Source organism: Pezoporus occidentalis, unplaced genomic scaffold, assembly GCF_034315485.1.
Source record: "Pezoporus occidentalis ecotype Australia unplaced genomic scaffold, CSIRO_AGI_Poc_V1 ctg33, whole genome shotgun sequence".
Taxonomy (NCBI): domain Eukaryota; kingdom Metazoa; phylum Chordata; class Aves; order Psittaciformes; family Psittacidae; genus Pezoporus; species Pezoporus occidentalis.
This window is the reverse complement of record NW_026915268.1, coordinates 6631013-6644970: the sequence shown is the minus strand read 5'-3', so window position 1 is coordinate 6644970 and position 13958 is coordinate 6631013. Positions and strand designations below refer to the sequence as shown.

General features: G+C 52.0%; 1 protein-coding gene across 3 annotated transcripts in view; it reads left to right on the top strand.

Moving 5' to 3' along the window:
* Nucleotides 1–13958, top strand: part of PCDH1 (protocadherin 1) — a 52201-nt gene that overhangs the window by 35810 nt on the left and 2433 nt on the right. The window contains exon 5 of one of the 3 annotated variants that reach the window (XM_062629257.1): nucleotides 13205–13247. The exons of 1 other annotated variant lie outside the window; for it this stretch is intronic. In XM_062629257.1, the coding sequence (XP_062485241.1) occupies nucleotides 13205–13230 (26 nt within the window). In that variant the 3' untranslated portion in view covers nucleotides 13231–13247. Of the gene's footprint in view, nucleotides 1–4028; nucleotides 4058–13204; nucleotides 13248–13958 lie in introns of those variants that run through there. One more of the 3 variants, XM_062629258.1, reaches the window with a different exon arrangement.

The following is a 13958-nucleotide window of genomic DNA, read 5'->3' as shown; positions in this document are numbered from 1 at the left end:
TCACTCTTCCCCAGGATTTCATCCTTTGTGCTCTCACTATTAATGAATTTCTCCCTCCGTCTCCTTCCCACAAGCTCTCATCCATCCTGATTTGAAGTCGCCTCCAGTAAGTGTTGTAACGCTAGCTCTTCGCTTTACTTGCGGAGAGGACACTCCATAAATCTAACATTAGTCATGGCATCTGGCGAGAGATACCAAGGATAGGCTGCTTTGACTCAGAGCTTATCTAACCATATCAGCCCCTGTCTTTGCCTTTCGGAGAGCTGAGGTTCCCCTGCAGGAACCAGGGCTCATTTCTTGTGAGCTGATGCAATCATGCAGAGCCAGTGCTGATACAATAGCAGTGTAGGGAAGCCACATGGTGGTGAGCTCCTTCTTCCCTGGGCACTGTGTTTGGACCCAGATAGTCTCTGCAGTGGGCTTCAGCCTCAATCCGTAAGGAAAGGAGGGCTGCACCTCCCTGATGGGAGAATAGGGCTGCCTAGAGTCTGATGGATACCGAGTCCTACATAGGTGCTTCTTCCGCTGCCATATCACTAAAAACAAGGCAGATCTTATTCCAGGGGTTTGAGGACAAACACCCCAGCATATCTCATGTCTGCCTGGCTAAACTCTTTCAGTCAGTATTGCTTCATCCATCCTGTCCATTGGGAAGGGTTGCTCCACACAAAGTGCTCATCTCCAAACTGCACCAGGGCTCTTGTCTGGTAGAGAGCTGCTCTAACTTGAAATTAGCTGAATGATGAGGACAGTGCTCATGGTGGTTTTTGGGATGCTTAGACTTACACTCAGGACCCTTGCTCCAGCAGAAGACTGGCATTATCAAGTTTAACTTGTTTCACTTTTAAAAGCATTTAGGGTGAGCTGCCAAAAATGCCATGAGTCAGGAATAAATCAGCTGTGGTGGCCCATGTGTGAGAGGATGTGTACCTCTGGTTTAGTCTATCTGTTTTCATATACTCATTCAGGTATAAAAAAACATTTTTACATGGATGTCCATAAACCATCTGTACATGAAACACTGGGAGAGGCTGGGGAGGGGATCTGGCAGAGAAAAGCAGGATGGGCACAAATTCATAAACCCAACAGTTCTCAATCCATTGTATGTCTGTGTCTGTTTTCAATCAACCTTGCTTGGAAGGGAAAAACCAAGGAGGCAGCAAAAGAAAGGAGGAAAGGGTTAGGATATGATCTTTGTTCAGGGATGTGTCAGAACAGCATGTTGTGTTGGTTTATAGCTGCAGAGGAAGGAGAAGATGGAGTAGGGAATGCAAAATGACAGGGAGTGAATAGATGTGCTATTTGCCTGATGTATTTTGCTGCTAATTAGTATAATGCCAATTAGACATAAGTAATCTTTTTTCTTCTTCTTTGGCTGTGTAAGTTATTGCTTGAGAATATGCCAGCTAAAACCAAGATATTAAACTTGGAGTGATATGGAGATCTCTGTTCCTTGAGGATCTCTAGATGAAATTACCCAGACAACAGGGATCTTGACAAAAGCAAGACTTATTATATCTCGAAAGAAAATGAATAAAAGCAAAAGGAATTGTATATTCTGTGTCTAGCATCTTGCTGCTTATTAGCCACAGAGGAAGGGGCACCCACTGGGATGCAGATAAATCAGGGAGAGAAGGCAAATATCTTGCCTTTCCTGAAACCCGTGCTGCTTTCATGCTATTGTTCCCCCTATCAGCAGCCATATCCTGAACCCTTCCTGTGCTCAGGCAGTTCCGTGCTGCAGGTAAACCCCGTTGGCCACGCATATTCTATTTTTCATCTCCAAGCCCTGTTTTCTCTTTGCTAACTCACATCAGAAGACACAAGACTCATGTTGCTTTGCCTTTGGGCCCTCGGGACATAAACCTCCTTAATGATGATTAATGGCTTCCTTCAAAGGGTCAATTGCTGATCCTAGACCTCTCAAATCACAGATCCTTTTGAGCGCTCTACCTGTCCAGTTCCGAGCTGCTTTTTCAAACAGGTACACCTCTGCTTTGCTCAGTGCTACACACATCTATTTCTGTGGACTGTGCATAAGGAGCAAACCTGCTATTACCATCTTCTCCCTTTTGACAAATAATCCATAAAAATTATGCCCTTGGACTGATTGTGGAAGTTTTCAGACATCTCTGCTGGACCGTGAAATCAGAACCTTCTCTTGATCATCCTGCTGTTCCTTTGTGCTGTGCTTTGGGGGTGACAGAGCTGGCGAATCCCCTTTCCCAACGCAAGGCAATGATGTATCCCCCTTGTCCTGCCAGGATGCTAGGCAGCAGGTTTGATCCTCGCTCATTCCTTAAAGCATGTTTTATTCATCCTGCGCCTTTAGGACTGCCTCTGGCAGCTCTCTCTCGAGTGGTGCAAACTTTATTGCATCTCACCTCTAGCAGTCTGTAAACTGCAGCACTCAGGAGTAGCTGGAGGTTGATATTCCCTATTGGAAGCGATTATCCTCCTTTTTCCCACTCTCCCACAAGTGCACCTTTCTGCCATCCTAATAACAAACATAGGGCAGAGCAGGATTCATCAGAAGCTGGGCTTTTTCCCTAGATTTTCCCAAACAAACCTTAACCAGTCTGCCTCATTCCTAAACCTCCCCATTTGCATCAGACCACTGATATCCTCCTGCCTGCTCAGAGCTGCGCCTTTAGCAATCTGCATTGGCGTTGATACATCCTATTTTTACATGAGGAGGTGACTTCTGCCCTGCTGTGACCATCACCACTGCAGATCCTTTCAAAGCCCCCGTGGGGGATTATGGCAAGTGCTCCAATTCAGAATCTTTGACTACCTGGGCTGATCCTTGGCACATGTTGTGGCTGCACCACAGGAGGATGTGACCAGTGCATAGGCTGTTCCTGCCACGTCACAGACACAAATCCCTCCCCATTTAGCTTCCACTGCAGATTTTCAACCTCTGAGGCTGTGGGTGTTGGAGGCATCAGTAATGTGCCTGTTCAGCTCGGTTTATGGCACGTCTCCTCACTGCAGAGAAATGGGCTGGGTAGTTCAGAGGTTCAGGCTCTTCTGTGTGGGCTTTTTACGCAGTCAGACACCCTCATTTGCTGTTGGGTCATTTTCATGACCATACCCCTGGTTTGATGCTCACAAAGCTGCTGTATGTTGGATTTCACCTGGGTTTGGTTCTCTATGGCTGGGTGTGGTATCCAGGTCTATGCGTGCACCCTCCATCAACACACACATTTCCTTCTCAAGCCCAAGAGCATCAGATCTGGATTTAATGCCCATTCCCTGTTCCTTCAAATATCCACCACAAATCCTGGCAAGGATCTGGCCTCTTCCTGCTCTCCATCATGGCTGAGCCAGCCAGCGTGTTTCCAGAATCAGGACAGGCTGCAAGAAAGCTGAAGCGACAAGTGAATGTGCTCACTTTACTCTTAAGCAGCCCAGGAAAGACCTGTGGAAAGAAAACAAAGCGTATGCATGCAAATCCATGCTGTCATTTCCTCTCTCCTTGGGGTTTGGCTTGACTCTCTTACAAAGGCTCTTCCTTCTCCCCTGCTCTGCTTCCCTCGGAGTGGTCTTGGTTTCCTTTGTTTCCAGCTCTGCTTGTTGGAGGCAAGCCCTTTTCATAAAGTTGTGATTTCTTTTGTCAGTTAAACACCTATGTGACTTCAAAGGCCTCGAGCAGCACTTTGCTGTGTGGCTACCGGCTCCCCTGCAAGAATAATTTCCCCTGCTTCATTGTCCTGCTGCAGAAAGATTATTAAATTGTTGATGGAGAGTTAACAATGGTTTTGTTCAAAGGCAGACATGCGTACTCCCTGACACAAGAGCTTTAATACAAGCTTACAATGAGGCAGACACCAAGGAGCAAACATAGAGTGCTCGTAAAACCAGAGCAGTGCTCCTAAGTCCCCCTTGCACATGAACTGGGGCACCTTGCAATGTGCTCCAAGGTTGCACATGTGGCCACAAGCCTGGAGGCGACAAAACTGGGCTTGATGGAAATGAGTTTAAAGAATAAATTAAAATATCATGCGTTAATTCTTGCTCGTGATTAGGATTGAGGAACTAACAATGGTGGGAGAGGACCACCCCTTTCAGGAGCAGTGGAAGGACTGCACGGTGTTGGTATAAGGCTGAATCGCTCCATTCCTCCTGCTTGGAACACGCCAAGCACACGCATGCATCTCCCAACCAGGCGGCAGCTTCCCAGCAGCTTTAGGAATCTGCAATGAGGATCATTATATAGACTGTACAGCCTCGGGCTGCTTGGCATTTCGTGTTATACAGCCTTGGGTTTGATTGCTTATCACTTCAGATTTCCAACACTAAGGCTTGAATTTTCCATGCTGGGTTTCCCTTGGGTCGATGCCTTTTTCTTCTTTTCTGGAGGTTTAGCAGAGGTGTTCCAGCTGTTTCTTGAGAACAAGACGTGCTGGCTCAGCCCTGCTAACAAACTGATTATAAGAAGTTCTTTTCAAGACCCATTAGCTTAACCATGCTTTGGAAGAGACGTGTGGAATTTGGCACAGAAGCTGTCAGCATCAGTTGGGGGTTGCATGCCCCGAAATGCCTGAGTCCCAGCACGCAGCCCTGGTACCTGCTCCCACGCACTGCTGTGTGGCCTTCAAACAGCAGCAGCTCTCAGGGTTTATGCATCCCAGCCCTCCCTCACAGACCTGGTGCTGCAGCTGCTGCTGTTTGATGGCATCTCTCTTTCCCCAGTACACTGGAGGTCCCCAATTCTCTTTGGGGCGCTGGGTGCTGCATGGTTGTTCCTTGCCAATGGGAGGGCTGAGCGTGGCTTGCTCTGCTGCAGAGGCACACAGCATGCATGGGCTCTGGTGTCAGGGTACATTCAAGCGTGCTGTGCTGGGAGAGCTGCTTTGGGCTGGGGTAGGGGATCCAGGGTCCTGCTGCTGCTGGGCGATGGAGCTGGGCTGTAGGGTCCCCCACCCTGCCTGTGGTGGAGGCAGCTCACTGTGAGACCTCCAGGATGACATCGCAGAGGTCCATGCAGAGCCGAGAGGACCCTGCATCCCCATTAAGAACATCATGGCTGGCACTGGGGATGGGGCTTGGTCTCTCCCTGCACACCTTGTCGTAGAATCCCAGACTGGTTTGTGTTGGAAGGGACCTTAAAGCTCATCCAGTTCCAGCCCCCTTCCACAGGCAGGGACACCTTCCCCTAGAGCAGCTTGCTCCAAGCCCCATCCCGCCTGGCTGCCAGCACAAAGGGACTCTCTTTACCTTCTTCTCCCTTTTATTGTCTTTCCTGGGGTATGTTCCCTGCCTTTGTCCTGCTTCTTCCGCCGCAAACTGGCAAAGGCACCGCCTCAAGCTCCAGTGAGCTCCCTGATGAGGTGCTGCCAGGCAGGGAAGCGCACTGCAGCTTTAATTAAATGATAAGGGCAGAGCCCCGGAAGTGGGGAGATAAGTGCAGGGTGGCTGTGTGCTGCCACACTTACCCAGCCTCTTTCTAATTAGCTTTGAGGAGCTCGGGAGAGCAAGATTAACCCTTGGAGCGAGGCTGGCTGGAGCCATGGGCTGCAGCAGAGCCACAGTGCTGAGCCCAGCCCCACACGTGGGGGCTGTGACTCACACTGTGGGGTGAGGGCTGGAGGGGACCCCTTCATGTGCTCCCCCAGAGCCCTATGCCTGCATAGAGGGGCTGAGAAAGAGAGGATGAGACCCCTGCCTTACACAGGCAGAAGATAGAGAGCAAGGATTAGCACTGGTTCCTCCTGTAAGAGCATTTGCTGCTATAACATGTCTTATGCCTGGCATCTTGGGGTGGTTAGGTTGCTGCCCCAAAGCTTTCAGTGCAAGCAGGTAGAGTGTCCCCAACATCTGGAGTGTCCCCAGCCTCTGGAACCATGGCAGGAACACAAGGCACAATCCTGCAGGAGCCATGGACAGATCTCCAGTCCCCTTCAGAAGCCACTATATGTCTCAGTGATGCTCTGAGAGGGGAAGAGGGGTAAGAGAACCACTCTATTTCAGCAACCCATTATAATATGGTCAAGGAGCTCCCCAGGACCTGGTGCCACAAGGGCCATATTGCTGCTGTTCACCCAGACACAGCAGATCCTGGCTGGAGAGTGCATTGCATCAGAGGGCTGGGCAAAGGCACTACAGCCATGGGTCAGTGAGTAGGCAGAGCTCTCACTGGCATGGGGATCACTGCTCCTGGCCCTGGTGGCCTGGCCCCTTGTGGTTTCCCCCCTTCCATCATCCAGCAGCACCAGGAGCCTCTGGGCCATGCACCCCTGTGTCCTCAGGGAGCGCCTGGCTGGACAAGGGGATGGGTCAGCCCCACAGACCCAGTCTGGGACCCCCACTGGGAGGGTCTGAGAGCATTCCTGTGCACAGGAGACAAGGTGGGAATGTGGAAGGAGCAATTGTGTCGGTATTTGGGTAGCAGGAATGCGCATACAAGGCATGCATGAGCTGACAGCCCCAGGGGATGGCAGCTGGTGTTCCTCTGCCCATTTACATAACCATCATCAGCCTTCAGAGAGCACTCAAAAGCCAGAGGAGCCCTGTGCTCCCCTGCCCCTCCTCTTTGGGCAGGGGGGGAAGAAGGGAGGCTGCTCTGCTGACCACTGCTTCTTGTCAAGACCTTTGTGCACTCCTGAAGCTACTACAGGAGTTGTTACTCGCCTGGGCTGGATATTGCAGGAGCAGGTAATGAGACTGGGAAGAGAGTTTGGTTATTGCCTGACTCCTTGACCTGCCTGGTGGTTATTTGTTGAACCGCTGTTGTCTGTCGGTGTCTTGAGAAGTTCTTCCTTGGCCAGAGGACAGTGTTTGGATATTATAGGAACCAGGATTTCATTTTGGAGCTAGGCTTGTTACTGTGTTTTATACAACGTGGGTGAAGAAGATCATAGAATCATAGAATCCCAGCCTGGATTGGGTTGGAAGGGACCTTAAAGCTCACCCAGTTTCAATCCCTTCTGTGGGCAGGGACACCTTCCCCTAGAGCAGCTTGCCCCAAGCCCCTGTGTCCAACCTGGCCTTGAACACTGCCAGGGATGGGGCAGCCACAGCTTCTCTGGGCACCCTGTGCCAGCGCCTCAGCACCCTCACAGGGAAGAGCTTCTGCCTAAGAGCTCATCTCAGTCTCCCCTCTGGCAGGTTTCATTGCCCAGTGATGCTCATTACCTGACTTGGTTCTCAGTTGCTTGAAGTTCTGGCAAACCTGAACTGCAAGGCCACAATTTCTCCGTGGACATGTGCCACTTACCAAATATTTTGAAATGTGGCAATGAAATCTGCCCAGAGATTTCATTTCCAAAGGAGGTAGGGAAGGAAATGGTTGTGGTTTTCCTCGAGAGTAAAGCAATCCCCATATCCTCCAGCCCAGTGCTTCAGAGAAGCAATTTTCTGTGATCTTTTGACCCTTTTATTGTACCTTCCCCAATTCCTGCAGCCTGGGGGGTAGAGCAAAGCCTTTTCTTCCCCCAGACCCTGGGATATCTCCCAGGTGGTTCTGTTCTGTCCCTCAGAGGCACAGAAAGACCCTGGGGAGCACAATTCAGTTCCACAACACGCAGCAGACCGTCATGAAGTGAATTAAGACTGCATGGACCATCCTAATTTTGGCATTTCCTAACCTTTGAACTCTCTAATCCTATTAAGGTAGTTCTGAACAGAATTATTCAGTCATTTAATGTAGTAATTCTGCTTTTTATAGCTCAGCAAAGGTTGCATCCCCACTGTGCCAGGGTAGGAGATCATGTCAGTGGCACCACACAGCACAAAGTCTATTATAGGGGGATTGAATTTGTCTCTGGGTATCACATAGGCTGAGGAGAAGCCTATCACTTGGCCTTGTGAGCCCTGCCTGGTCCCTGCAGGAACACGGTGAGTGTCCAGAAACATCCGTTTGGGTGCTAGGATTACCTCCTATTGCTGTTGTGATGTGGCTGTGGGATATGCATCCTACCCAGCTGCCTGCAGGTTGCAGAGATAATGGGAGCAACAGGTGGTCCCTCCAGCTCCAGCTGTGCCAGACAAGGGAAGAACATGTCCTCTGGGAGCCAGGGCTCAGGTTCTCTCTGACAGTGGCTTAGTGCTACCTGTGCTGGTGACGCTGAGGCTGTTGGGTGATCTGTCCACATGCATTACACGCTGGTTCTGCTGTGATCCCTTTGGCAGGATGTGGGAAGTCGTTTGCTCTGGTGCTGCAGTTAGTGTGTGCTGTTGTAACATACTCCAGGGGCCATGGTTTGATTCATGTGTGCATCTCGGGGCTGACAGGCCATTAACTTAGGAGCAAGCTATTGGTACTGGTGTTTGGATACTGCTGTTTAGCATGAGGGGAGAGATGCTCAGTGCAGTAGGGTCTGAGGGAGACAGCTGTGCACACTGCATCTCTTGACTTTGGTGCCTAGGAGAAACCCATCTGTGTGCTGGCATCAGTCTGAGGATCTTTCTCAGTATTTATTGTAAGAGCGGGTGTTGCTTGTTATTGCCCCTAGAGCTGTAGGAGTGGCATTGAACTGCAGTAACCACCTCTATGGGCAGTGTCGGGTCGGTTTCAGATACCAGAAGCCATCTGTCTGCATGCTGTAGTGGATGGTGTTAAGTTTGGAAAGCCATCTGTCTGGGTGTTGTAGTGCTAGAATTGGTCCCCAAAGCCGTCTGTCTGGGTGTTGTAGTGCTAGGAATGGTCCTGCAAACCGTCTGCCTGGGTGTTGTAGGGATGGTGTTAGCTCAGTCGAGGAAAAATAGGGACTGACGTGGACTGCAGGGAGCTCTCTGCTTGTGCTTTCAGCTTCCGATATTGCTGTACTCATTGATCTCTGGAGCATTGCTGTGGAAACAGGCAGCAGTCCAGCAGCCTTCCCCAAGGCCTGGAAAGTGCAGTTGGTGTTGTGCTTGTGCTGCTCCGGAGGTAGAGAGCTCTGGTCACGTCCACATGGGATGTGGGAATCAGGGGCCAGAAAGCAGACAGACTGAGGAGCTGCAGTACAGCTTGCTGCTCCAGTCCCCTGTGTCCGGAGGGTGGGCATTCCCTGCTGGGATAACACACTGGCCGTGTCCACTTCATCTGGGAAAGGGGAAACCTTGTGTCTGGGCTTTCCCAAGGAGATCATAGCTCCGCAGCTACCTACAGCACAGCTTCCCTCTCCCAAAAGGCCTTGAAGGGGAAGCCGTGTTGGGAAGGGGCCACCAAGCTCCTGTACCCCAAGGGAAGCTCACTCTGAGCTGGCCCAGTGGGGATGGGTTGTTGAGCATCTCCTGCTGCCAACATGGGGGGACTTCTCCAGGCTATTAGGTCAGGCATGCTGCTGCTGGGAGGGAACAACATGGAGAGGAATAAGTCAAGAGGTGGGATCGTGCAAGGCAGTACTGGGAAGTGAAGACATGAAGAATAGAACAGAGTATGATGAAACAATATGATAGGATAGACTAGAATGGAATCGAATAGCCTAGAAGAGAAGAGGTTATAATAGAATGGACTAGGATAGGGTAGAATGGAATAGAATAGCAGTGGGGCTGCTGGGATAAGAAACCGGGATGTTGGAGCACACTATCCATACTGCTGTAGTGCTGGGGTGTAGCGAAAAGGGAGCAGACCACAAAGCTCTGGTGCCTGGAGGAAGCAGCACTGCAGGAGGGTGGTATCTGGAGGGAACAGCGCTGTAAAACATGGAACCTGGAGGAAATGGCACCATTAGAACAGCAGTGCCTGGAGGGAAGACAGCAGCGGGGAGGAGGCAGTACCTGGAGGGAGCAGCAGCACAGAACATGGCACCTGGAGGACGTGGCACCGTGGGGGACCACTACCTGGAGGCAGCAGCGCCGTGGGGCAATGGTGCTTCCTGGGGATGGCGCTGCGGGGAATGGCACCTGTAGAGAGCAGCGCCATGGGAGAGTGGCACCTTCGGTAACCGCGCCATGGGGGACAGTGCGTGCAGGGAACAGCGCTGCAGGGGAATGCTACCTGTTGGTAGTCGCGCTGTAGGGAAGTGGTACCTATAGAGAACAGTCGCGTGGGAGAATGGTGCCTGTCAGCAGTACCGCGGTAGGGGAATGGTGCCTGTGGGGAACAGCACTGTAGGCAGTGGTACCTGGAGGGAGTGATAGTGCGGGAGAATGGCACCAGTAAGTGATGGTGGAGTAGGGGAACGGTGCCTGCTTTCAAGAGCTGTGTGGTGGGAGTAACCTTTGGAAAGAGCGGCATCTCAGAGGCTGTTCCTGTTGCATAGAGGCAGTAGGGGCGGGCAGGGAGGGCAGTGCTGCTGGGATGGGATGTCATGGGAGTTCACCAGGTAAGGGATGTCCCAGGAGTGGTCTGGGTGAGGGGTGTTTACAGGTGTCCACACCAGGGCAATGGAGGTGGTAAAGCTGCCTGTACTGGAGATTGCATCCTTCCCTGGCTGAAAGACAGCCATGTTAAAGGAAGTACCTTGCACCACAGCCCTCAGTTTGCAGCTGGGGCAATGCTCACCCCTTTACCCCCAACCAGGGCTACACTGCTTTTGGGCTCTGGACAGGGTTGGAATCAGTGGCCAATGTTCTCAGTGCCACCAGGTAGGGAAGATGACTCTTTCTGATCTAATGCTTCAGGAAAGCACCCTGCTTAGCCTCCTACACTGTCATGTTTCCCATTTCTCTGTACCACTGAACCTCTCCGGTCGCTCCTAGCATGCTCTGCTTCCCTCTTCCTCCCTTCTGGACTTCCTGCACCCTCTGCCGTGCTTTGCTGTGTCACATCTTTGCAGTCCCACTGTCTTCCCTCCCAGAGCTGCTCCACCACATCCCCTCACCTGCAGGGTCTGGCCTCCTGTGCTGCATCATCCCTGCACACCACACATGCAGTGCTGATGTCTGACACAGAGGGAAGACAGTGAGGACCAAACCAGGCTGCGGGTGCTGCAGATGGTGGCAAAATAAGCAGTTGAGGTTGGCTCTCAGCCTCCGTTTGAAGCTACCTGGCTTGCAGTGGGTGAGTGAACCTCAGCACATCCGCTGCAGGAGATGGAAGTGCCTGCTGAATGAGGCTGCCTGCTTTTGTCTCCTATCTCACAGTGCTCTGTTGAAATCCCCCACTAAGAGCTGCTACTATTAGAGGAGCCCTTAAAAGTGGCTGCAACAGGATGTGTCCCTGCCCTGCGTGGGGATAGAGAGAGAAATAATTAGCAGTGGCACCAATTTGTGCCTCTTCCCGGAGGAGACAGCCTGGCACCGTCTCCTTCGCAGACTGCAGAGGTTCCCTGGATGTCTGGAGATGAGAACAGAGCCACGGCTTGAGAGAGCTTCCCCTCCTTCAGCCAGAACGGGGGCACAGGGTGCATCTTTGAATGCCCCATGGTGTGAGCCCCAAACTGTGCCCCCCTTTCATCTGGAAAACTCAAAAGGAGGCGACTTTTACTGCCCCAGATTCATTCCTATGCAATGTGCTGAGGCAGAGCAGCCCGGAGGGGGCTAATGAGGCTACCATAGGAATGCAAAGCTGTAGGAAGTGGGGAGCTAGAAGACTGTGAATGCCCAAACAACCACACAACCCTCTCCACTGTGAAGTAGAGCCTTCTGGCATGGAAATGGCAATAGCAGGATGGGCCAGCCCTCTGAAGGAGGGGGCACAGACATAGCTTTTATTTTGCATGGCCAGGATGCTGTGGAGGAATGAGGTGCTGGAGAGGCCATGGCCATCCTCTTCATCACCTGGGGTTCAGAGTCACAAAACTGCATTCCTGGGGTGGAGGAAGGATCCAGAATCCCAAGTACACTTTGTAAGGTGAAGTGGGCACCTTGATCCCAAGGGAGGTTTAGGGTCTGCCTCCTCACCACACTGCAGGGCACCCAGGATCAGCACTTTGTGGTCAAAACTCCCACCCCCAAAGGATTTCTGCTTGCCTGCAGGGGCACAGCAAGTCTCTGAAGCACCACCAGCGTGTGCTGAGAATTAGGCCACAGGGTCGTGCTTGCTGCTTGCTCTAAATCACAGCTATTCAGGAATGACACCCTGCCCTGTTCCCGGGCTCTTGAAGCAGAGCTGGTTGTGTTCATGGCACATAATATGCTCCTTTAGCAGCAGAGCTCTGATGCCAGCATCTCACTGCAAGCGAAGGGACTGCACTGGAAAAGGATATTAGTGCCAGAAACAGACAATGGGAAAACCAGAATAAAAGACCCTGAACACAGCGTTCTGCTTGATCCTGTGCTTTCTAAGCGGCTGTTGGCACAAGGAAATCACCATAGCTTTGTTCCCTGGAGAGGTAGCTTTTATTTCCATCCTGCAATTACCCTCCATGGACTCAGCAAAGCACCTTCTGTCAGAGCAAGAAGTGACAGCACTCATCTGCTCCCCACCCTGGGAGTGCACAGCACCGAGGCATGTCTGGAAGTGGAAATGATGATGAGCCGTGTCATTTGTCTGGTAGGAAAGCAGATAAGACAGAGACAGCAGTATTGCCTCTTTAACAGAAATGAAAGACAGCATAACGACCTCAAACTGACCACATCAGTGGCCACCAAGGCATCCTGGTGTCCTAAGGGGAAGACTTGGTGGATCATCTGGGATGTGAGCTCTGGTCTCTGCTTTGATTCACACAGAGATGAAAACTGAGCTGTCTCTCCTCTGGGTTTGTCTCTTGCTTTCTATCTGTAGCAAGGAGAAAGAAATGAGGCAACTTTAACAGGAAATAGGACAGTTGGTCTGTGGCCAGCCCTGAGAATGACCCCAAGGTATGCCCTGGCGAGCTCTGCTCTCACAGTGCCCTGTGTGGGCATCTTGTCCCCTGTGATGCTCATGCTGCTTTTGCTGTCCCTTGCACATGCGCTCATCTGAGTGTGCCCGTTTGTGTTGCATGAGCGCGTTGGTGGCACCAGCTGGGCTGTATCTGTGTGTGTGTGTGTGTGTGTGTGCACGTTGCTGTTTGATGCACAGCCCCTCTGCTTAAGGTGCCACAAGCCGGGTGGCTTCAAGCTTTGCTTCAGGTCCCCATGTGAGTCCTGCAAGGGCCGGTGGGCTCCAGGGAGGATAGTGTTAAGACTGGAGAAGGTAGTGAAGGGTCAGCAGTGGTGGCCAAGCAGCCTCAGGGGTGCTGGAGCAGGGCCAAAGGACTCAGTGGGTACCAGAGGGATGCTGTGGGATCAGTGCAGGGCTATGGGGAGGGCTGGCAGAGGCTGAAGGGTGCAGGAGGATCCTGAGGGCGGGTGTGGAGGCTGGGGCTGTGCAATGATGTGACCCTCTCGTCCTTTTTCTGATCCTCATTAGAGTCCCCTGAGCGGAGCAGGCTGTGAAGGGGGTCTGCGCTGAGGTATGTCCTTATGGCTGCTGCCAGGATATCACAGCTTACATGTGTGCCCGGGGACGGAAACAGGGGGTGGCTCCCAGCAGTAGGAGCACTGTGGGTGCCAGAGCCTCCACAGGAACCAGGGGCACAAACTGGGGAGCCTCAGCCCCCTAAGGAGCTGAGACCAGGGGATACAGTCACTGGAGGCTGTATTAGGGCAAGATATGCTCATGCACTGGTTTGTTGCTAACGTTGCCCCTTCTCCCATGTCCATCTCTTTAGTTCTCACTTACGACCCTTGACAACTGTTCCTGGCATTGTGTTGAGCCTTCTCCTTCAGGGACATTCCTCTCACCCCAGGGTTGCCTGTGTGTGAAAGCTGTGCCAGGGTGATTGGAGGACATCTGTGTCCATGAGCCCCAGACTGGTGCAGGAGGGATGTGCTGATGAGGGCAGAGCCCCCAGCATGCAGTGGATGGCTCTGGTTTGCTTCTTCCCAGGGGTGAGGGGTGCCAGTGGGGCTGCTTGTTTGTTTGTCAGCAATACAGTGCAGTGAGCTCCTGGGTGGAGATGGAGAGGATTTCTGTGAACCAGAAGAGATGTCTGCAAGTCAGAGCAGGCTCAGGCTCATGAGCAGCTCACCCTTTCATCAGCACCAGCCTTGATCTGCCAGTAGGTGCTTATGGGCAGTGATGTGTCCCAGGCAGTGGCAGGGGGCTGTGTTGTGTCTCAGGT